Here is a 22,567-nt window from a genome sequence, read left to right on the forward strand (position 1 = left end):
ACAAGGGCTTGCTTTAGTGGAACTACAACTTATGTTCAGTGATGATGTTCTGAAACTTTATATCTAAGTAAGTAAAATACAAAACTCCAGTTACTAGCCACAATTTCCCAAACCTACTATCAGGACATCAACAATACTAAATACCTTATGGCCAATATGGTTAAGACTGACTATTCAGCCTACGTGAATATTTCTCAAAAGAAAAAGTATCTCATATTCAAAATAACATTAAATCTGAGTTTAAATAATAGATTAAAAAACAAAACAAAACAACCTTCTTCTTGCTGGTGAAAGTCCCATGGTATTTTTGTGATGTAAATAAAAATCCGTTGGGAGTTCCCAGAGGTGAGGTTTGCCTTCAGTGGGATGGAAAACTCCCAGGAAGAGATTAATGGAATCCTGTCTGTCAGCATCTAAAAAGCAAAAGTATGTATTTTAGGAAATCCATTACTGAAATATGCAACTCAGAGAAATGTTTTCACAGGAGGATCATGGCATAACTGTATATTCACAAAACTTGTCTCTGAAAATAAAAGTAGCATTTATGCTTCAAAAGTTGTACACAAAATGTTGTTGTTGTTATGTGCTGTCGAGTCGTCTCCGACTCATAGCAACCCCTCCTTGGGTTTCCAAGGCAGTATCACCTTGGAAGTAGGTTGCCTAGTCTTCCTTCCAAGGAGTGGCTGGTGGGTTTGAAACACCAACCTTCTGGTTAGCAGTCAAATGCCTTAGGCACTACGCCACCAGAGCTCCCATACAAAAAATATATCCTCTAAAACAGTCACCAAAATTTTGAACAGAATTAAAATCTTTCTTTGAAATGTTTACCTTTTGCTCCATAATTCTCATAATATGGAGGACAATGAACACAAAACAGCTTCTTGAATTTTACTGAATCAGGCTCTCAAAAATCTTTAAGAATGTGCATAATACCTGAGATGTTGTTGTTGTTGTTATGTGCCGTGCAGTCGAGTGATTTTAATTTTAAAATAAAACACATCCTCACCATTTGTTAATTTACTTCAAAGGACTACATCTTCAATACATCGCAAAGACAAGCATGGACTTAATAGACAAATTGTTGTTGTTGTTGTTAAGTGCCGTCGAGTCGTTTCTGACTCATAGCGACCCCATGCACAGCAGAATGAAACACTGCCCGATCCCGCGCCAGCCCCACAATCCCTGCTATACTTGATCCCATCATTGCAGCCACCGTATCAATCCATCTCCTTGAAGGCCTCCCCTCTTTCGTCGACCCTCCACCCTACCAAGCATGACATCCTTCTCCAGGGAATGGTCCCTTCTTACAACATGACCAAAATAGGTGAGACGAAGTCTGGCCATTCTTGCTTCCAAGGAGCATTCTGGCTGCACTTCCTCCAGGACAGATCTGTTAGTTCTTTTAGCAGTCCATGGTACTTTCAGCATTCTCCACCAGCACCACAACTCAACAGCATCAACTCTTCTTTGGTCTTCCTTATTCATTGTCCAGCTCTCACATGCATACCAGGCGATTGGAAATATCATGGCTTGTGTCAGGCGCACCTTAGTCCTCAATGAGATATCCTTGCTCCTCAGCACTTGAAACAGTTCCTTTGCAGTTGACTTTCCCAATGCTACACGTCGTCTAATGTCCTGACTGCTGCTTCCGTTGGCATCGATTGTAGAATCAAGCAACGTGAATTCCTTGATAACCTCAATCTTCTCTCCATTTATTGTGATGCTGCTCATTGGTCCAGTTGTGAGGATTTTTGTTTTCTTTATGTTGAGATGTAATCCATACTGCAGACTGTATTCTTCAACCTTCATCAGTAGACAAATAAAATGATCCAATTCTTATTCCAATGTTACACAACCTTGAACAAGCCAGTTGCATGGTTTCCATTTTTAATCCTTGAAAAGGTATTTTTCATTTCTTTAACAGAGACAATGTTTACTGAATTTTCTGTCCCCCTCAGCTGTGAGCCTGGTCCATTCTCTTTTTGTGTCTGATAATGAAGGAAGAGAGGGTTCGTGAAAAACAGCCTTGTTGTAACTATTCAATCACTCTGAAATTATCTTTTCTAACTATACTAAGAACTAATAAAACAGACTATATATGTTTTATCTCCTCTTCCTTTTCCTAATTATGTTTTGGTAAAAATGATAATAAGCCCTGAAGTGGTCTCATGAACTGCCCTTCTATCCACTCTCTTGACCAGCAGCTTCTTTCTTCCCTCTCATTTTCTTCTCTCCAGTCTAGTCTCAGAGCCCCACATATTCAAGCTGAGGGCAGACATCCACAATATGAATAAGAACTTCTTTCTGAAAATGAGGATCAGACTAAAAACACAGCACAGTAGAAATGACTGCTTTTGGAACAAGATAACTTTATCATAAAATCAATTTTCTTTCAACAGCCATAGTGCACACAAGTATATCTGAAATTAGCAACATCACCCTCATTGGGTTATTTGGTCATTTTGGGAAAAGGAAATAAATGAAAGATGGTACATCAACAGATATTCCAGTTATTATATTTTGACAGGAAACATTCCATTAAAACAGCACTTACTTTCAGGCTAAAAGCAATATAGAAAAGGGATGTGTTCATATGCTGAATATATTCAGGGTCTTTTTTTGTTACTTGTCACAAGAAAACATCAAGAATGAAGTGATGCAGACATTACTGCGCCAATTTGCCCCTCTTCACACAATGCAAAAGTAAACATACTGCTCTTATAGTAATTACATTCTTCATGGTTCCTGAATGATTTAATGATACTTAATAGTTCACTCTATGTGAAACATCTTAATACCATCGAGAGAAGCTTTCCATTATCAACCATGTTCTCAAGGAGTTTCTTTTATTCTTTAAACCTAGGACAGGAAGTCTCTGGGTTACGAATGAACTCTGTTCCTAAGTGTGTCTTTAAGTTGCATTTTAGGTGACTCGGAACAGGTGCACATGATTGTTATTTAGCCAAGAGTTGCTATGAGTTGGAATCAACTTCACAGTGAGTTTTAGGTTTAGTGCAAGAAAAGCCCTTTTCAATGATTTAAAACGTACACATGTAGCAAGTAATGGTGATTGGATAAAGAATTTGTTGCAAGCAGGGGTGGGTTCAATCATTTCAAAGTGAGGGCAAATTTATGTAACGTAAAGGGCAAGTATGAGTTGTTCATAAATTTTTAGCAAGTATGTCAAATGTAAGATGTGAGAAACATAACCAAGTAACAGGTATTCCTTCAGTGGATCCTAATGAATGCTTCTTGAATGTACTGCTATTGCTGTAACTTAAAAATACATCTATGATATTCATGGCCACTTAAAGCTTGGGCTTTAAGGCCAGCCTAAAGAGCCAGATGATCTTCTCCTGGCTACTTTTGACTGCAAATAAGACAACCATACCCAGAAAGATGGTATTGATATTTTGGGTACAGACAAGAGCTTAAAACAGGTAGGTTCGCTGGATAATGAGGGAAAAATGATTATTATTATACTCAATTGTGCATAAAGGAAAAAAGAATACTCACCATTCAAACTCTAGTCAAACAGTTAAGCATAAACCAATCATAGTGTCTAAGGCATTTGACTGCTAACCAGAAGGCTGGTGGTTCAAATCCACCAGCCACTCCTCAGAAGGAAGGTTGGGCAATCTACTTACATAGTGATACCACCTCAGAAACCCAAGGAGGGGTCGCTATGAGTTGGATCTGACTCAACAGCAGTGCATTGCGTTGTGTTGCTATTTAAATAGTATCACTATATTATAATAGATCTGGTGTGAATAGAACAATTGTTTTTATTTACCAAAAAATTTATTTTGGAACTAGAATATTTGTTATGTTAAGTTTAAATGAAGTTTGGATAAAGAGACATCTGAAATCAATAATTAAAGGAGAAATTATTCTATAAATAAAAAACTAAACTCACTGCCATCGAGTTGTTTCCGACCCATAGCAACCCCATTGCATTTCCAAGGCTATAAATCTTTATGGAAGTAGATCGCCCAGTCTTCCTTCTGTGGAGCAGCTGGTGGGTTTGAACTGCTGACCTTCCAGTTAGCAGTCAAGTGCCTTGTCCACTATGCCACCAGAGTTCCTTTAATAAATAGTACTGTTTAACTGTTGTGTTAGAGATGAAGTTAGATCCCTACCTTATGACATACACTGAAATAAATATTGATTAGGTGTTAAAAACAAAAAACCATAAGAGAACTAGAAGAAATTATAACTGAGGGTCTATCTTATCTGATCTCAGGGTGGGGAAGGCACACAAAAGTAAAGGAACACATAATGATAGAAAAATCTTAGTATATTACACACAAAAAGCTGGAAATTCTACATGTCAAAATAATATTAATGATATTATTTAAAGGCAAAGATATTAATATAATAATGTAAGTAATATTAAAAGACAAAGTCAAAGAAGAAAAAAAATATAATCTATTATAGACAAAAGGACAGTATTCTGAAAATACAGTAAAACAAAATTTTTAAGAAAGACAAAGCACTTACAAGGCAAAATAGAAACATGCCACTTTCTAAAAAAATCAAAACTGGGAAATGAGTGTAAAAGAGTTCAACTTTATTGGTTAGCAAATAAATGCAAATTAAAGCACTATACAATTTTCTACCTGTTAAGCTGGCAAATGCTTTGCAAATGGGCATTCTCATACTCCGCCAAGAATAGCAATTAATAAAAGAAAAATACAAACCCTGAAAAACACTTATGCCCTCTAACCTAATACATATGTTTCTGGAATTTTCCTAAGAAAAGACCAAAGATAGGCAAACACATCTGTACGTTCAAGCATGTTTGTTTAGAAGGGCTCAAAGCATATAACAATAAATTGGTTAACTAAAGTATGGTGCATCTAAAGGCTACTATGTTGTAGTTCTATGCCATTGAGTTGCTTCTGACTCCCAGCAACCCTATAACACAGAGCAGAATAGCCCCATAGGGTTGCCTAACCTGTAATCTTTCCAAAAGTAGATCATCTTTTCTGGGTGGATCCAAACCACCAACCTTTTAGTTAGCAGCCAACTCAGCCACTGTTGCCACCAGGGCTCCTTTTATGGCCATTAAAATTATTCACATTATCTAAAGGACAAATGCAGATTATACATTATATATATAATAAAACCAGAAGAATTATGTTCTAAATCTTAACACCACCACTTGTCTGTCAGTTTGTCATACTGTGGTGGTTTGCATGTTGCTTAATGCTGGAAGCTATGTCACTGATATTTCAAATACCAGCAGGGTCACCCATGGTGGAGAGGTTTTAGTGATGCTTCCAGACTAAGACAGATGAGGAAAAAGGAAGAGGTGGCCCACTTCTGAAACAATTAGCCACTGAAAACCTTGTGAACAGTAGTGAAAGACTGTCTGATACACTGTCAGAAGATGAACCCATTAGGTTGGAAGGCACTCTAAATACAACTAAGGAAGAGCTGCAGCCTCAAAGTGAAGGCAACCTTAATGACACGATGGACTAACGCTTTTGGGACCTTAATTTGTATGTGGCATAACTCACAATGAGAAGAAACAGCTGCAAATTATCCATTAATAACTGGAATGTGAAATCTACAAAGTATGAACCTAGGAATATTGGAAGTGGTCAAAAATTAAATAGAACACATAAAGGTGGGTATCCTAGGCATTAGTGAGCTGAAATGGACTGGTATTGACCATTTTGAATTAGACAATCATATGGTTTCCTGTGCTGAGAATGACAAATTGAAGAGGAATGGTGTCACATTCATCACCAAAAAGAACATTTTAAGATCTATCCTGAAGTATAATGCTGTCAGTGGTAGGCATATTAATCCCTATGCCTACAAAGAAGACCAGTTAATACAATTATGCTCAAATTTATGTACCAACCACTAAAGCCAAAGATAAAGAAATTGAAGACATTTACCAACATCTGCAATCTGAAATGGATCAAACATGTAATCAACATGTATCAACAAGAAGTGTTGATAATTACTTGTGATTGGAAGGCAAAAGCTGGAAACAAGACAGGATCTGTAGTTGGAAAATATAACCTTGGTGATAGACATACCACCAGAAATTGATGAGAGAATACTGTAAGACCAATGACTTATTCATTGCAAATATCTTTTTTTCAACAACATAAACAGTGACTACACACGTGGACCTTGGCAGATGGAATACACAGGAATCAAATCAACTACATTTGGGAAAGAAACAACGAAGCAACTCAGTGTCAACAGAACAAAGCCAGGCGCCAACTGTGGAAAAGACAATCAATTGCTCATATACAAGTTGAAATTGAAGAAAATTAAAACAAGTCCACAAGAGCCAAAATATGGCCTTGAGTATATCCCATCTGAATTTAGAAACCACCTGAATTTAGAAGAACAGATCTGATGCACTGAACACCAATGATGGAAGACTACATGAGTTATGAGCTCACATCAAGAACATCATACATGAAGAAAGCAAAAGGTCATTAAAAAGACAGGAAAGAAAGAAAACACCAAAATGGATGTCAAGAGACATTCTGAAACTTGCTTTTGGAGAGCAGCTAAAGTGAATGGAAGAAATGATGAAGTAAAAGATCTGAATAGAAGATTATAATGAAATGTGCAAAGACCTGGAGTTAGAAAATCAAAAGGGAAGAACACACGCAGCATTTCTCAAGCTGAAAGAACTGAAGAAAAAATTAAAGCCTCAAGCTGCAATATTGAAAGATATCATGGACAAAATGTTGAACAACGCAGGAAGCATCAAAAGAAGATGGAAGGAATACACAGAGTCACTATTCAACCATTTCAGGATGTAATATATGATCAAGAATGTAGGATCAATTGAAGGAAAAAGTCTAAGCTGCACTGAAGGAACTGGTGAAAAACAAGACTCCAGGAATTGGTGGGGTAGCCACTGAGTCGTTTCAACAAATGGATGCAATGCTGGAAGTGTTTACTCATCTACGCCAAGAAATTTGGAAGACAGTTCCCTGGCCAATCAACTGGAAGAGATTCGTATTTGTGCCTGTTCCAAAGAAATGTGATTCATCAGAATGCAGAAATTACCAAACAATTTCATTAATATCACACCCAAGTAAAATTTTGCTGAAAATAATTCCAACAGCAGTTATAGCAGTACATTGATAAGAAACTGCCAGAAATTTCAAGCCAGATTTCAAAGAGGATGGGGAACAAGGGATATCATTACTGATGTCAGAAGGATCCTGGCTGAAGGCAAAGTATACAGGAAGATATTTACCTGTGTTTTATTGACTATGCAAAGGCATTTGACCATGTGGAGCATAACAAATTATGGATAACACTGTGAAGAATGGGAATACCAGAACACTTAATGATGCTCATGAGGAACTTACCCATAGACCAAGAAGTTGTTTGAACAGAACAATGGGATACTGTATGGCTTAAAATCCAGAAGGCATGCATTAGGGCTGTATCCTTTCACCATACATATCAATCTGTATGATGAGCAAATAATCCAAGAAGGTAGACTATAAGAAAAACATGGTATCAGGACTAGAGGAAGATTCATTAACAACCTGTGATATGTAGATGATACAACCTTGCTTGCTGAAAGCAAAGATGACTTAGAGAACTTACTAATGAAGATCAAAGATTACAGCCTTTAGTATTACACCTCAACATAAAGAAAACAAAAATCCCCATAACTGGACCAACAAGCAACATCATGATAAATGGAGAAAAGATTGAATTTGTCAAGGATTTCATTTTACTTGGATCCACAATCAACATCCACGGAAACAGCAGTCAAGAAATCAAATGACATACTGCATTGGGCAAATCTGCTGCAGAAGACCTCTTTAAAGAGTTAAAGAGCAAAGATGTCACTTTGAGGACTAAGGTGTGCCTAATCCAAGGTGTTGTCCTTTCCATAGCCTCATATGCATGTACAAAGCTGGACAATGAATAAGGAAGATTGAGAAGAATTGATGCCTCTGAATCATCAATATTTGTGAAAAATATTGAATATACCATGGACTGCCAGAAGAATGAACAATGTCTTGGAAGAAGTATAGCCAGAATGCTCGTTACAAGCAAGAATGGCCAGGCTTCGTCTCTCATACTTGGTCATGTTAGCAGAGGGACTGTTCCCTGGAGAGGGCTATCATTTTTGGTGACATGGAGGCTCAGTGAAAAAGGGGAAGATCCTCAGTGTGATGGACACAGTGGGCTCACACATGGCAGCCATCACGAGGACGGCACAGGCCGTGGCAGTGTTTCGTTCTGCTGTGCTGTTCTGTCGCTGTGAGTTGAAACCAACTTGACGGCACTTAACAACGATAAATATTAATGTGTGGTTTTCTCTGGAAGGCAGGGATTATAGATTTTTTTTTCTGTATTTTCTATAATGAACACATAATACTTTTATAATTTAAAAAAACTCATTCAAGAACCTATCTTTCCCAGACACTGGGAATATAGAAATAAGACAGTTAAGAACCTGCAGAAGCCAAATACAATGTATTTACCGTAACACTGTTGTTAGAAGGATGACCTTAGAAGGCTATCTCACTATCCCAAGCTAAAACATTCTCAGCAGGCTGCCCTGCATTTCTCTTACAGTGGTGAACAGAAACAGAAATAATCTCTTCCACTACCTTATAGCACTAGTGAAGCCATCTCAACACTGCTTTCTATATTTATTCACTGTCTTCCTTGTGTAGTGAGCCAGTAAGCTTGGAAGTCTTTACCCTGTATTTTTTTTAAAAAAATCTGTTTGAGGAGGACATGTTTCTTTTCCATGCACACACACATACATTCATTGTATCTGCATTCTGTGCACACGTATGTTATGTATTATGTACCAGGTATACACAACAGATCTATTACCTGCTGCAGATATCCCTTTTTTCTCCATTATAATAAGATTTGAATTCAACATGCTTTAGCAAGAAAATCCAGGCTTACCAAAATGTGAATGTTTAAAAAAAAAATTAGAAAGGGCTTAACAAGGTCCTTGAGGAAAAGATAAAGCTTTTCCTAACATCTGAAGGGAGTACCTATGCCTTCCCTGCAGGTATCCTCCAACTGCCTATGGAACTAGTTATGATAGAAATTAAAAGGTCCTTCTTAGAGCCAAAGTCCAGAGTGTGCTAACATGTGAAATCTTAAAAACAGTTTTTAAAATAAGCATGAATGGGTGCAAGTGGATTACCCTTATAGCATCAATCTGTCTATATAAACCAAGGATAAAATCCCTAATAACCTAGTTGCACTATTATGGTCTTTTAATCAGTATCTCTCTGCCCACTCCAGGGTTTAACGTGAGGAGACTGATTTAAGCTTTACAAAGTTTCCTTGAATGTTTTAAAGAGAACAGTTTTATATCATCATCATTATACAGTATCCATTGTAATTTAAAAATAAGTTGTACACCCAATGGCACCATGCTCCTCAAAATAAAGTCAATTTTAGCCACATTATTCATAAAATAATTTCTTCCACAGGACCCTATTCCACAATTCCTCCTTCAGTTGTACATAATTTTTCCATTTTGTGCATTGTGACTTTCTAATGATCATTTTCTATCTTTTAATTTTATTTTCTTTTAAAAATCATGTACAACAATACATCCACTCTCTTTGTCCTCTATTCTTATTTAAAAACAAATTCCTTGGTCCGTAAGTGTCAGTGATGATTCCCATTATGGGGACAAATATAACAGGAGAGAAGCAGAAGGGATGCCCCTTTCCATAAGGACAATTCTCATCACTTCATTGTGACACACTGTGGTAGTTAAGTTTGTGTGTCACCTTGGCTGGGTCTGGTTGAGTGTCTAGGCAGCTGGATGTAGTATTCCCCATGATGAGATTGGTAATCAACTCTATGGTGCAATCTACTGTGAGCAGCTGAGTAGCTGCTCTTGGGTAGGTGGTCTACTTCCCATATAAAAGAAGCAACTTTGGGAACAGTTTCTAGCTTATGGCACCCTTGAACCCTGCATGTAGCTGTGTCATTGTTTAGCAGCCTGCCATGCTCTGCCAACCTTGGAACTTTCAATGGACTTGAGTTAATGGCCTGCCGTGTGGTTTGGTAACACTGGGACAGTGCCTTTTTACTTGTCAACCTTGGGCTTGTCAGTCTCAGCAGCCAGCAGCTGTCTGAGTGAAGAAAAGTCTCTAACTGCAGTGGGCCGGGAGCAGAAGGCAGAGCTGAACCCCAAAGTTGAGGGGCTTTTACCCAGCCCCTAGAGCCTGGCACTTTGAACTTGGACTTAAAGCCTCCAAACAGTAAGAATAAACTCCTCTTTGTTCAAGCCATCCCATTTGTGGTATATTCTTGTCAGAGAGGCACTAGGTAACCAGAACACATACACTGCCAAGAGTATACCCAAATGGACCTGTGCTTGTAGGCACATGACTTGCAATTCCACCCTTTCCCTTCCTCCACAGGGAAGCACACCCAAGTGAGAATGCCATTAGAGGGAGAATTTATAAAAACTCGTGAAAGCATTTATAAGTTTTAGTGTTTTTAGCTACTAAGAATAATCAAATACTTGCAACAAACATTACATCCAGTTGTTGTTGTTAGGTGTTGTCAAGATGGCTCTGACTCATGGCGACCTTATGGACAACAGAACAAACTGCTGCCCAGTCTTCTGCCATCTTCATGACCATTGCTATGTTCGAGTCCAATGCCTTGGCTATTTGGTCAGTCCATCTCCTGGAGAGTTTTCCTCGTTTGTGCTGGCTCCTACTATACCAAACATGATGTCCTCTTCCAGCGATTGGGATTGGTCTTTCCTGATGATGTATTCAAAGTAAGTGAGCCAAAGTCTTGCCATCCTTGCTGCTAAGGAGCATTCTGGTTTTCTGGTTGTATTTCTTCTAAAACTGGTTTCTCCTAACAGTTCACAGTATGTTCAATATTCTTGGCCAATGCCCCAGTTCCAATGCATCAATTCTTCTATCTTTCTTTTTCATTGTCCAGCTTTTGCATGCTAAAAGTCAAATGAACCCACTAAGAATACATTAATACATATTACTATCGTGCCTAAGGCACTTGACTGCTAACCAGAAGGCTGGTGGTTCAAACCCACCAGCCACTCCTCGAGAGGAAGATGGGGCAATCTACTTCCGTAGTGATACTGCCTTGGAAACCCAAGGAGGGGTCACTATGAGTTGGGGCCGACTCGATGGCACATAACAACAACAACAATCTGCATTGGGAACCACAGCAACAGGTATAAAAAGGATGATGGGAGCCCATTTTTACTTTAGAAACCAAGAATTTGAACATATGCCTCTGGACTGAAATTCAAATTCTACTTTCAAAACTCTTGATATTTTAAGTTTCAAAACCTGCTTCAAAGAGTCAGGAATAAAGAGGACCATCTAAACTCTCTTAAGGTCTATAGTATTCCGATTTTAGTTATGCATTGAACTTACCAAGAGTAACACAATGGATGTGATTCTCAGTGAATTCAAAATAAATTATGTAAACAGCCTAAGAGCATTACTGATAGACTATACGCTAGTAGGCTGAAACACCAATATTTTAATTGGGGTGAAAGGGAAGCATGAGTAAGATTTAATTGTTGTTGTTGTTGTTGTTATGTGCCGTCGAGTCGGCCCCGACTCATAGCGACCCCTCCTTGGGTTTCCGAGGCAGTTATCATTACGGAAGTAGGATTGCCCAACCTTCCTTCCGAGGAGTGGCTGGTGGGTTTGAACCGCCAGCCGTCTGGTTAGCAGGCAAGTGTCTTAGCCACTATGCTACCAGAGCTCCCGAGATTTAATTAAGCATATTTATTCAATAATTCTATAAATATTTACTTGCCCTAATCAAAGCACTAGGGACTCGATGGTGAACAAGCTCCTCACAAAGCTTTTAGTCTCATGGTTGAAGAGGGATGGTCAGCGGTAAATGACCAGATCTGGTAATGCATCTTCTGGGAGTTCAGGCTGCTTCCAACATGGTAGTACTCCCCTCAGCCTGCCCAGGGTCACTCTAATAGCAGGGCACCACATTGAGCTCTCCCAGAGTCCTCTTGGAGGGGGGGCACCAGAATGGACACAAAAGAACTAACTGAACAGTTAATGATTTAAATACAATTGTTCTTAATGCCACAAAAGACAGATATGAGAGGAAAACTACAGGCCCTTCTCTGAAGATGTAAAAGTAGAGCAAGCTCTAAAGGCAGGCTAGGAATTAACTAGGAGAAGCTTGCAACAGCGGAAGTTCAACTTATCCAGGAAACTATGAAAAGGTCAGTGTGTCTGAAGAGTAGAGGTGGAGGAGGAATGCCATGAAGGGTGGCAAGATGGTGAGGTAGGCAGAGGCCATACCACACAGGGCCTCTCAGTCTGTCAGGCATTTCTCTCCCATGCCTTTGAGGTTCCAGTTTCTGGACTCTCCACAGTGCATAAATGAAGAAAGTCTTACTGGATGTGGTAAGGGGACTTCATCATGATCTCCACCTCCTGGGGTTCACATCTTTGTGTAATCCCTTCCTTTTGAGTATGAATGGAAACTATGATCTGCTTCTAACCAAGAGAATACAGTAAAGGCAATAGGATGTTCCTTCCGTAATTACATTTCATTATATAAGAATCTGTTTTGATAGCAGATTCATTACAGAGTTTTGTTCTCTCTTTCCGTTGTTGGTTTTGAAGGAGGAGGCTGCCACAAGTCTAAAAATTATGTTGTTGTTTTTGTTATGTGTCGTCGAGTTAGACCCGAATCATAGCGACCCCTCCTTGGGTTTCCGAGGCAGTATCACTATGGAAGTAGATTGCCCAACCTTCCTTCCAATGAGTGGCTGGTAGGTTTGAACCGCCAGCCTTCTGGTTAGCAGTCAAGTGCCTTAGGCACTACACCACTCCGCGGAGCTCCTGACAACTATAAGGAACTGAATTCTGCCAATAACCATGTGAGCAGGGAAGCAGCCTCCAGATGAGAACCTAGCCCTGGCCAACACCTAGACTGCAGCCCTGTGAGGCCTGCAGTAGAGGACTCAGCTAATCTGCTCCTGGACTTCTAAACAACAGAAAGAGTAAGGTAATGAATGTGTGTGTTGTAAGCTGGATAATTTGTGGTAATTTGTCACACAGCATAAAAAACTAACACACTTGAGCAGTAGCATAGCAACCCGGCTTTGCCTTCTCTCCAGATCTGGAAAATGTTGAAAGTGGATTCTTTTGTAGATGTTTTCTGGACTCTTTATAGACTCTCATCACTAGCAAGACTCTCTCTTGCAGTTCCCTCATTGTGGGCTGCTGTATTTCTTTATTCCAGGCAGTTTCTGGAAACTCCTTCCTTAGTGCCTTGGGAATCTAGGGTTCACCTCCTGGTTCTCACTGCTGGGGTCCCACAAGGGGCCTTTCTGGACAGGACCCAGACCAAACCCATGCCAGCACTTTCCTCTATGAAGTTCAGAGATGGTCAGCAGTAAATGACCAGATCTAGTGATGCATCTTTTGGGAGTATAGGCTGCTTTCAACACGATAGTACTGCCTAGGGTCTCCTCAGCCTGCCTAGGGTCCCTCTAATAGCAGGGCACCACATTGAGCTCTCCCAGAGTCCTCTTGAAGCCCTCTCTCTCTAGGCCTGTGGTGAAGAAGTAGGGGTGAGAGACAGTCGCTACATGGCAACTCCAAAGACTCTCTTCCACCATCTTCTCCTTTCCACATTCTGTAAACGTTTTATCCTTCATCTAGTTCAAGGCTCCTAAGACTCATGGAATCAATTACTGAACACTTCCTTGGCAAATTCTGTGCATGGGGTTTGTCTCACCATCACTTTGGTCTGTGCTATCTATTATGTTGACAATTCTGTCAGAATGGAGACAAGAAACATGCAATTTTAACATCCTGTTGTGGTACTTAGTAGTATTGATATTACTATTTATTTCTAGCTAGCATTTTTAAAACCAGTAATACATTTTTAGAAAACTGTCAAAACTATGAACCTACTTTAAAAAATAAGGATTCAACATCTTCAACCACATTTATCTATATTTCATAAGCAGAAATACAGAAGTCAAGGAATTAAAGCATTTTGCATTTTGTAAAAGTGCCCTATTAAAATACAGGAAGTTTATTCATTCCTTTATTAAAGGGATATTGCATAGTGGCTAAGGCACTTGACTGCTAACCAGAAGGCTGGCGGTTCAAACCCACCAGCCACTCCTCGGAGGGAAGATGGGGCAATCTACTTCCGTAGTGATACTGCCTCGGAAACCCAAGGAGGGGTTGCTATGAGTCGGGTCCGACTTGATGGCACATAACAACAACAACAACATTGACTGAGCACCTTCTAAGTGACAGACTGCGTTCTACTTAAACTTTCAAAGATTTAATTTTGATTCTACTTCGCCAGATAGGTTGGGAAAATACACATAGAGGAAGAAAAATGCACATCAGGATGAGCTTTAGAAACATCTTTTATCCCAGAACTACCTGAAAAGGCATTGCTGTAATATCTAGACAGGGTCTGCATGATGTCCTTGGAGTGCTGGGTCCACGGAGCTATCTTTCTGTAGGTTTTCACACGATGAACGAGTTGAGAACCACCATACTGAAGGGACAATGTATCCCCATGGTCTTCATACAGTTCCTCAAATAACCTAAGCAAAAGGAAAACTCAGATTAAAGGGTTTTAGCAAAATTTCGTACCATTATTCACTCAGCCCACACTCAAAACACATCTTTTATACTTTGAGTTCTTCTGAGCCTTTGTTTTCAAATAGAATCTTCAACCTCTTGAAGATAAATGCAAATGAAAAATGTGTTCTATTTGGTGGTAATATTCCAGTGGACAACAGTCATAGGAAACACTGAAAAGGAAACCTGAGAACCAGAAATATGACCCACCAAAGGCAGACCATGCTGTTTCTAACCATATTAACAGTCCTCACTTTCTGCAGGCTGCCAGGTCAATTCAACTTCCAGGATAGAATTTTCTGTTCTTTCTGACATGCTCTGTCACAGAGAGATAACCATATTCCTTCTCAGAAACATGTACATGTTTGCAACTTATGTGTTTTCAACTATCTGTTGCATTTTCAACTAGCTATTCAGACTTCTAGCCAGGGCTTCTAACAAGTTCGTTCCTGATTCGACCCCCTGCTAAGAATTTGCATTGTCACCCCAGATATACTGAATCAGAACCTACAGTTTAACAAGATCCCCATGTGATTCTTACAGATCCCCAGGTATTTCTTATGTATCGTGTTAAATTGTAGATTCTGATTCAGTGTATCTGGGGGTGGCAATGCAAATTCTCAGCAGGGGTCAAACCAGAATGAACCAGTTCGAAGCCAGGCATTCAGCACAGTAATATTTGTGGATCAGACCATTTAAAAGCTGATCACTTTCCTTTATCAAGCCTTTGTGAAAACCCCAAATGACCAACAACAGCTATCATTGTATTTTCAATGAACAGTATCTCACAGGTGGCCAAGAAACACATGAGGAAATGTTCATGATCATTAACCATTAGAGAGATGCAATCAAAACAACAATGAGATATCATCTCACCCCAGCAATAATAGCAAAGTTCAACAAGACAGAAAATAACAAACGCTGATGAGGTTGGGGAGAGACTGGAACTCTCATATACTGCTGGGGGAAATGTATAATGGTACAACTATTGTGGAAAATGGTATGGTGTTCCCTTAAAAAACTGGAAACAGAAATACCATTTGATCCAGCAATTTCATTACTAGGAATATATCCTAAAGAGGTGAGAGACAGGACACAAAAAGACACATGCACACCCATGTTCAGTGCAACACAATTCACTACAGCAAAGACATGGAAACAACCTAAATGCCCATCAACAGATGAATGGATAACCAAGCTATGGTACATTCACACAATGGAATACTGCGCAACACTAAAGAATAAGAATACATGAATCATCTCATAACATGGATGAATTTGGAGGACATGCAGTCACAGAAGGACAAATATGAGTTCATTATTGTAAGAAGTGAAGGAAAAGTTTCCTCGGGAAAGGAAATTCACTTTGTTGGTTACTGGGGATGGGAGAGAAGGTGAGGGAAAATTTCAGACTGGTTGGGGAGTCACATGTTTATTTGGGTGAGGGGAGGGACAGTATGAAAAGAGTCTGTGACCAGCGTGGTGACATTGGGGAAAGGAAAGATACAGAAATGTGCACAAAAGATATTACATGTACAAATACTGCATTACCACTGGCACCAAATACCAGGCTATGGGTAAATCCCTAGACAGATGAGAAGATCAGGTGGGGGCAGGTGAACAGGAACACACCCTAGACCAAGGATAGATTTGGCAGAAGAAACTCTTACATAGCACTTGTGCTACAAAATTATCCACCTATATTACAGAAGCAACAGAAAACAAGGTTGGAGTAGCTTCTGAGACAACCAAACACCCCGAGAGAGAGAATCACCAGACCTGTGGGCTCGGGACCATAGGTCATGCTCAATTGACATAACACAGTATATACATATTTTGCTCTACATCCTACTTTGTAAGTAGCGATGGGGGTCTTAGAAGCTTTCGAGCGCCCACCTAAGATGCAACTACTGGTCTCATCTGGAGCAAAGAAGTGATGAAAATCAAAGTCATCTGGAAACAATTAGTCCAAAGATAAGATGGACCACAAGGACTCCAGTCTTCACAACCCCAAGATTAGAAGAACTAGATGGTGCCCACTACCAGTGCCAACCACTCAGAAAGGGATCAAACCTGAAGATCCTGGATAGAGTGGTAGGAAAAATGTGGAACAAAATTCAAAACACAAAAACAACCAGAATTACTGGTTCAATAGAGACTGGTAGAACCCCCCAGACTATGGCCCCAGGTTACCCTTTGGGCCCAGAAATGCACTTGCTTCTATGGATTGGCTCTCAGCTCAACAGCTCTCAGCTCAACAAAGACTTACATGCAGAACATGTACCCCAGAGCAATACACCCACCTACTCTAGGTAGATGCATCCCTCAGTCATAAGACATCAGAGGGGCAGGATTCACATAGAAAGCTGGACAGACAGGGATGCATAGACAGGAAGGGGGCAGTCACAAGGAGGAGAGGGGAGGGGTATTTTTTATGGTTGGGGATGGTCATCAGGGCATGAAATCAAATGTGCATGAACTGTTGAATGTAAAACAAATCTGCTTTATAAATTTGCACCCACAACACAATTTAAAAAAATAAATAAAATAAACAGTATCTCATTCAATGTCATTGACCCAACAGACAACAAAGAAAGAGTAATTCTTAAAAAAAAAAAAAAAAAAAAAAAAAAAAACCTTTATAAGTCTTATATTTTTAATTCAGAAGATATGAAGGCACATCATATTTTTAATTGCAGTTTGATTTGTTAAAAACAAACAAACAAAAACATTAGTTTGTCTAAGCATTTCAGATATATCTAAAACACAATGTTCCTTGACAATATATATACAAACCAAAAACCACTACAACATACAAAACTTTAATAGAAATATTTACTACAGAATTGAGTAATGTCTTCTAGTAGTATTATCTCTTGAAAAGCTAAAAACAGAAACATGATTTTATAGAAGTCTTTATTATTAACCAGGTTTGTTCTCTGTCATTACCAACAATTACAAGACAGAGAATAAGGCTTACCTAACTGCATCTGTATCAAACTGCAGATTAGGTTTGTCAATCAATCCCAAGGAATACAGCTGGTAAGCTAAAGCACATTTTCCAACCATAAACTGTGCAGTGTTGGTACGATCCAAACAGTCCACGCAGTTGGTCCGAAGAACGCCAGTCTAAAGATCAATACCGTAAGATTATCAGTCATTATACTCAATAACCACAACTACTTTCACACAACTTTAGATTTGGTTTCTTTGAGAGCAGGAGAAAGACTGTGAGTGGCTGATTCCTGAACAAATATGAACTATTTCATCTTATATAAACTTAAAAGATCAAAACGCTGAAGAACATTTCTTCGATCATAAAAGGTCATATTGGCTGCTCGTTTAACATTGCTGCAACAGTATCATTTAACCTTCTGGTCTATATTTGAAATGTCTTTAGTTTAACAAGATAAAATAAGTTCCAATTTTCCACATGTACCAATTAGTCAAATATGTGGGGTTTTTTTTCCTGATACATCTCCTTTACTGTAGAAATCAAATAGTCAGTGGTCTGATCATTCTTAAAGCATAATTAATATATGTAGTGAATGTACTGGGCTTGCTCTCCAAAGAAATTTTAATTCATTCTTGTCACATTTTTGTTTGTGTTTCTATTTCCAATAATAAGATTTAATATATAGGAAAAAATCCACAGGCCAATTCCACACATCCTTCTATATGAGCAAGACCTTAGCAGTAAGACTTCTAAAAAAAATTCCCAATTGATTAATTTTGCATTAAATATGATCTTTCTCCATGATTGTTCCATTATACCCTGTGGATATAGATTCTATTCATTATCAAGATAATATGTTCTGTACCTGTAGGCGACCAGTGGGAATTACACATCCTCCTAGTTCATTCCACCTGTGTTTAAAAATAGATGCTTTAAAAATGTTTTAATGGCACATTCTATATCCTATGATACTACTTTTAAGAAGTCTGTGATCAAAGTAACAGAGCTGAATGCACCTGAAGAAATCAACTGATTGTGCCTCTTTTGTTGGTGCTTGTCGAGTCATTTCCGAGTCATAGCAATTCCATGTGTGCAGGGCAGAACTGTGCCCCACACAGGGCTTCAAACCGGTTCATCAATAGTTTGGTCCTCTGCTGAGAACTTGCATTCCCACCCCAGATATACTGTAACAGAATCTCCATTTTATCAAGATAACCAGGTGATTCTTAGGTTAAATCATAAGGAACCAGAGAACCCTAATGAATGGATTAAAAAAGCCCTGGTTCCACAAGTTTTTAAGGCTGTGATCTTTCGGGAACAGGTCATCAGGACTATCTTCTGGGTATCCTCTGGGTGAGTTCAAACCACCAACCTTTCTTTCATCTAGTAACCAGCAACCAGCGCTCAACTGTTTGTGCCCCGCAGGGACAGCTTCCGAGTGTACTTACTTTGATTCTTTCAGGCAACTGAACATGCAGATAATCAAGATGGAATGTGATGCTCTCCTCAAAGAGAGCCCAGGAAAGGAAGGAGAGGTTTAACTCGCTCCAGTGCTCCCCACTCTGGCATTTTATCATCTGTGTTCAACCAAAATCTTTCTTGCTTTAATTTACGTTTGTTTCCTGTTGGTCTCTATAGATATGAATAATACTGTAGAACATCTTCCTCAAAAACTCTTACAGCCTTAGCCTTTTTCCTCTCAACACTAGGATTTTCCACCACCTCCACCTTTTCTCCATTGGGCCACCGTTACATCCCTTTGCTTGGTTTTCACATATTTCCTTCTAGAGACTATTCATCTTCTCCACGTACTAATGAATGCATGGAAAGTGCTTCCTCAGCTATCAAGTGTTATATTAGTGTTATTTTAATTATTTAAAATCAAGGAGCTCTGGTGGTACAGTGCCTAAGGCATTTGATTGCTGAGAAGGTTGGCAGTTGTAAGATACCCTAAAATTCAAATTCATAACAAATGTTGCAAACCATGCAAATTATAATAGAAGAATTACTTTCCAAGACTTCATATATATAGTAATAGAGTTTTTATCCCTATGGTTCATTATGTTAACTAAATATAAAATGTTGGAAATATATTATACTGGTGTTTTTTTAAAAGAGAAATAAAATATGAATCCTTAACCTAAAGAAACTCACAAGTAGTAATGAACAAAGATTTGTGACCAAATAACTATAAGACAATGATAAATATTATTTTCATCAAATTCAACTCAAAAAACTCACTGCCATTGAGTCGATTATTATTCATAGCAACCCCCATTGGGTTTCCAAAGCAGTAAATCTTTATGGAAGTAGATTGGCTCATCTTCCTTCCATGGAGTGGCTGGTGAGTTTGAACTGCCAACCTTCTGGTTAGCAGTCAAATGCCATAAGCACTGCACCACCAGAGCTCCTTATCTTCATCAAAAATGTTAGTAAATAGTTTATAAGGAAACAATTTCCTGCTCCAATGTAATACTGGAAAATAAATTCATTGCAGAACATTTCACTTTACTTTTACTAGAACTAGTTTATGTGATGTTCATTCCATGGAGCCAGAGAGAAAGCTCCCCTGGCTTTCATCTCAGGGTAGATAACCACCAACGGGATTCCCCTGCTCACAGGGAACAGTCATTACAACATCCATGAGCAGTTCACCTCCCAAAAGGACTAAATTAACTCCTTTTTCAAGTAGTACAAACTGCTCATTGTTATGATGTTTTATCCTTAAGAGCATAATTCTTGACTTATATTAATTTTTAAAAAATACTGTACATACTTTTCATCTGGCCGCAAAATGTTACAGTAAGAGTCAGGACGGTTTACAAAGAAACCTGTTTTCTTCACCACACTTTCTGCAATCACATTCAGCCGATCAAGAACATTACACAGCTTGCTGAGGAGAGAAGAATGAGAAAGGAGAAGAACTCAGGCTTTCATACATACTTACTGTGACAGTTAAGCAAAATGAAGCCTATAGTGCTGGTATTTAGGAACTTAGTTTTGTTTTGTTTTTTTTAATTGTGATTTGGGTGAAGATTTACAAGAGCAAATTCACTTTCCATACAGCAGTTCACATACACTTTGTCTCATGACATTGACCACAGTTTACCACAATGCAACAGCCCCCTCCCGCTTTCTCCCCATAGTTACCTCTTCTCAGTGTCCATCCCTCCATGCACTCCTGCCCCCTAAGCTGCCTCCCGGTGCATAAGCAGCCCTTCTTTCTCCCATGATTGTTAGGAACTTAGTTTTAAAAAGCCCCTGCTGGTATTTAATAGAAACATTATAATAACTGAACTCTACAATATAATGTTTAATTAATCACTAGCAACAGTTGATGCAAAAGAGGCAGGAAGGATTTTTAACTTAACAAATATTGGAGACCTTTAACCTTGGCACACTACATCCCTGCAATCACTTTTTCCAAAGCCTTTCACCCTTGAAAAGAGTTCAGTAAGTCAAGTCAATATCACGCATAAGCTTTGTAAGTAAAAAGAGTACAATGCACAGAGTGAGTGGCAGGGGAAGAAAAAGATTATAAAAATAAATTAACATGAATGACATCAACCCATAATTAAGGTTATACTCTAAGAAAGAGAGAGTGTGTGTGTATGTACAGGTATCTAACTTTATAAAATGACTTGGGGGAAAAAAGTACAATGATTTAAGTACAAAACAATATAGTAATATTTTAAAATATGAGACTTGAAAATAAACATAGTGCTTGTAGGATACATACATAGTAAATGATTAAAGAGACAATGCAAGGCTAATGGAAGAAAATGCCTTGGAAGAATTGAGTTTTGAATCAGATCCTGAAAGTAAAACAGATGCGGAAAATCACCACACCCACTCCTACTGCCATGGAGTGGATTCTGACTCATAGTAACCCTCTCCCACGGAGTGGCTGGTGGTTCAAACCACCGACCTTTTGGCTAGCAGCCAAATGTTTTAACACCACCAGAGCTCCTGAAAATCATTATGCTGTTGCTGTTGTTAGGTGCCATCGAGTTGGCTCTGACTCGTGGCAACCCTACATACAACAGAATGAAACACGGCATCCTCACAATCCTTGCTATACTTGAGCACATTGTTCCAGCCAGTGTGTCAATCCATACATACATACAATCCATACATACAACATACATACATGCAACATACATACACATCCATACATCCATACATGCAACAACCCTACATACAACAGAATGAAACACACCATCCTCACAATCCTTGCTATACTTGAGCACAGTGTTCCAGCCAGTGTGTCAATCCATACATACAACATACATACATACAATCCATACATACAACAGATATACATGCAACATACATACACATCCATACATCCATACATGCAACAACCCTACATACAACAGAATGAAACACACCATCCTCACAATCCTTGCTATACTTGAGCACATTGTTCCAGCCAGTGTGTCAATCCATCTTGGTGAGGGTCTTCCCCTTTTTTGCTGACCTTCCACTTGACCAAGCATGATGTCCTTCCCAAGGAAATTGTCTCTTCTGATAAAATGACCAAAGTAGGTGAGACAAATTCTGGCCATTCTAGCCTCCAAGGAATATTCTGGCTGCCCTTCCTCCAGGACAGATTGGTTAGTTCTTGTGGCAGTCCATGGTATGTTCAGCATTCTTCACCAACACTACAATTCAAAAGCATCAACTCTTTTTGGTCTTCCTTATTCATTGTCCAGCTTTCACATGCATGTGAGGCGATTGAAAATACAGTGGCTTGGGTTAGGCATACCTTAGTCTTCAAAGTGGTATCTTTGCTCTTCAACACTTTAAAGAGGTCTTTTGCAGCAGATTTGCCCAGTGCGATACAATGTCTGATCCCCTGACTGCTGCTTCCATGGATGTTGATTGCGGATCCAAGGAAAATGAAATCCTTCACAACTTCAATCTTTTCTCCACTAATCGTGATGCTACTTACTGGTCTAGTTGTGAGGATTTTCATTTTCCTTAT

The 22,567-nt window shown here is 39.0% G+C and overlaps 1 protein-coding gene across 1 annotated transcript in view; it reads right to left on the reverse strand.

The window, feature by feature from the left end:
- Window positions 1-22,567, reverse strand: part of FIG4 (FIG4 phosphoinositide 5-phosphatase) — a 186,153-nt gene that overhangs the window by 85,338 nt on the left and 78,248 nt on the right. Inside the window, exons 12-16 of the mRNA XM_007940808.2 lie at window positions 20,357-20,473; window positions 18,446-18,491; window positions 17,605-17,753; window positions 14,421-14,587; window positions 275-413 (exon numbers count right to left, since the gene is read on the reverse strand). Coding sequence (XP_007938999.1) covers window positions 275-413; window positions 14,421-14,587; window positions 17,605-17,753; window positions 18,446-18,491; window positions 20,357-20,473 — 618 coding nt within the window. The remainder of the gene's footprint in view (window positions 1-274; window positions 414-14,420; window positions 14,588-17,604; window positions 17,754-18,445; window positions 18,492-20,356; window positions 20,474-22,567) is intronic.

Source organism: Orycteropus afer, unplaced genomic scaffold (assembly GCF_000298275.1).
Source record: "Orycteropus afer afer isolate SDZICR_OR568_19922 unplaced genomic scaffold, OryAfe1.0 scaffold00072, whole genome shotgun sequence".
Classification (NCBI taxonomy): Eukaryota; Metazoa; Chordata; class Mammalia; order Tubulidentata; family Orycteropodidae; genus Orycteropus; species Orycteropus afer.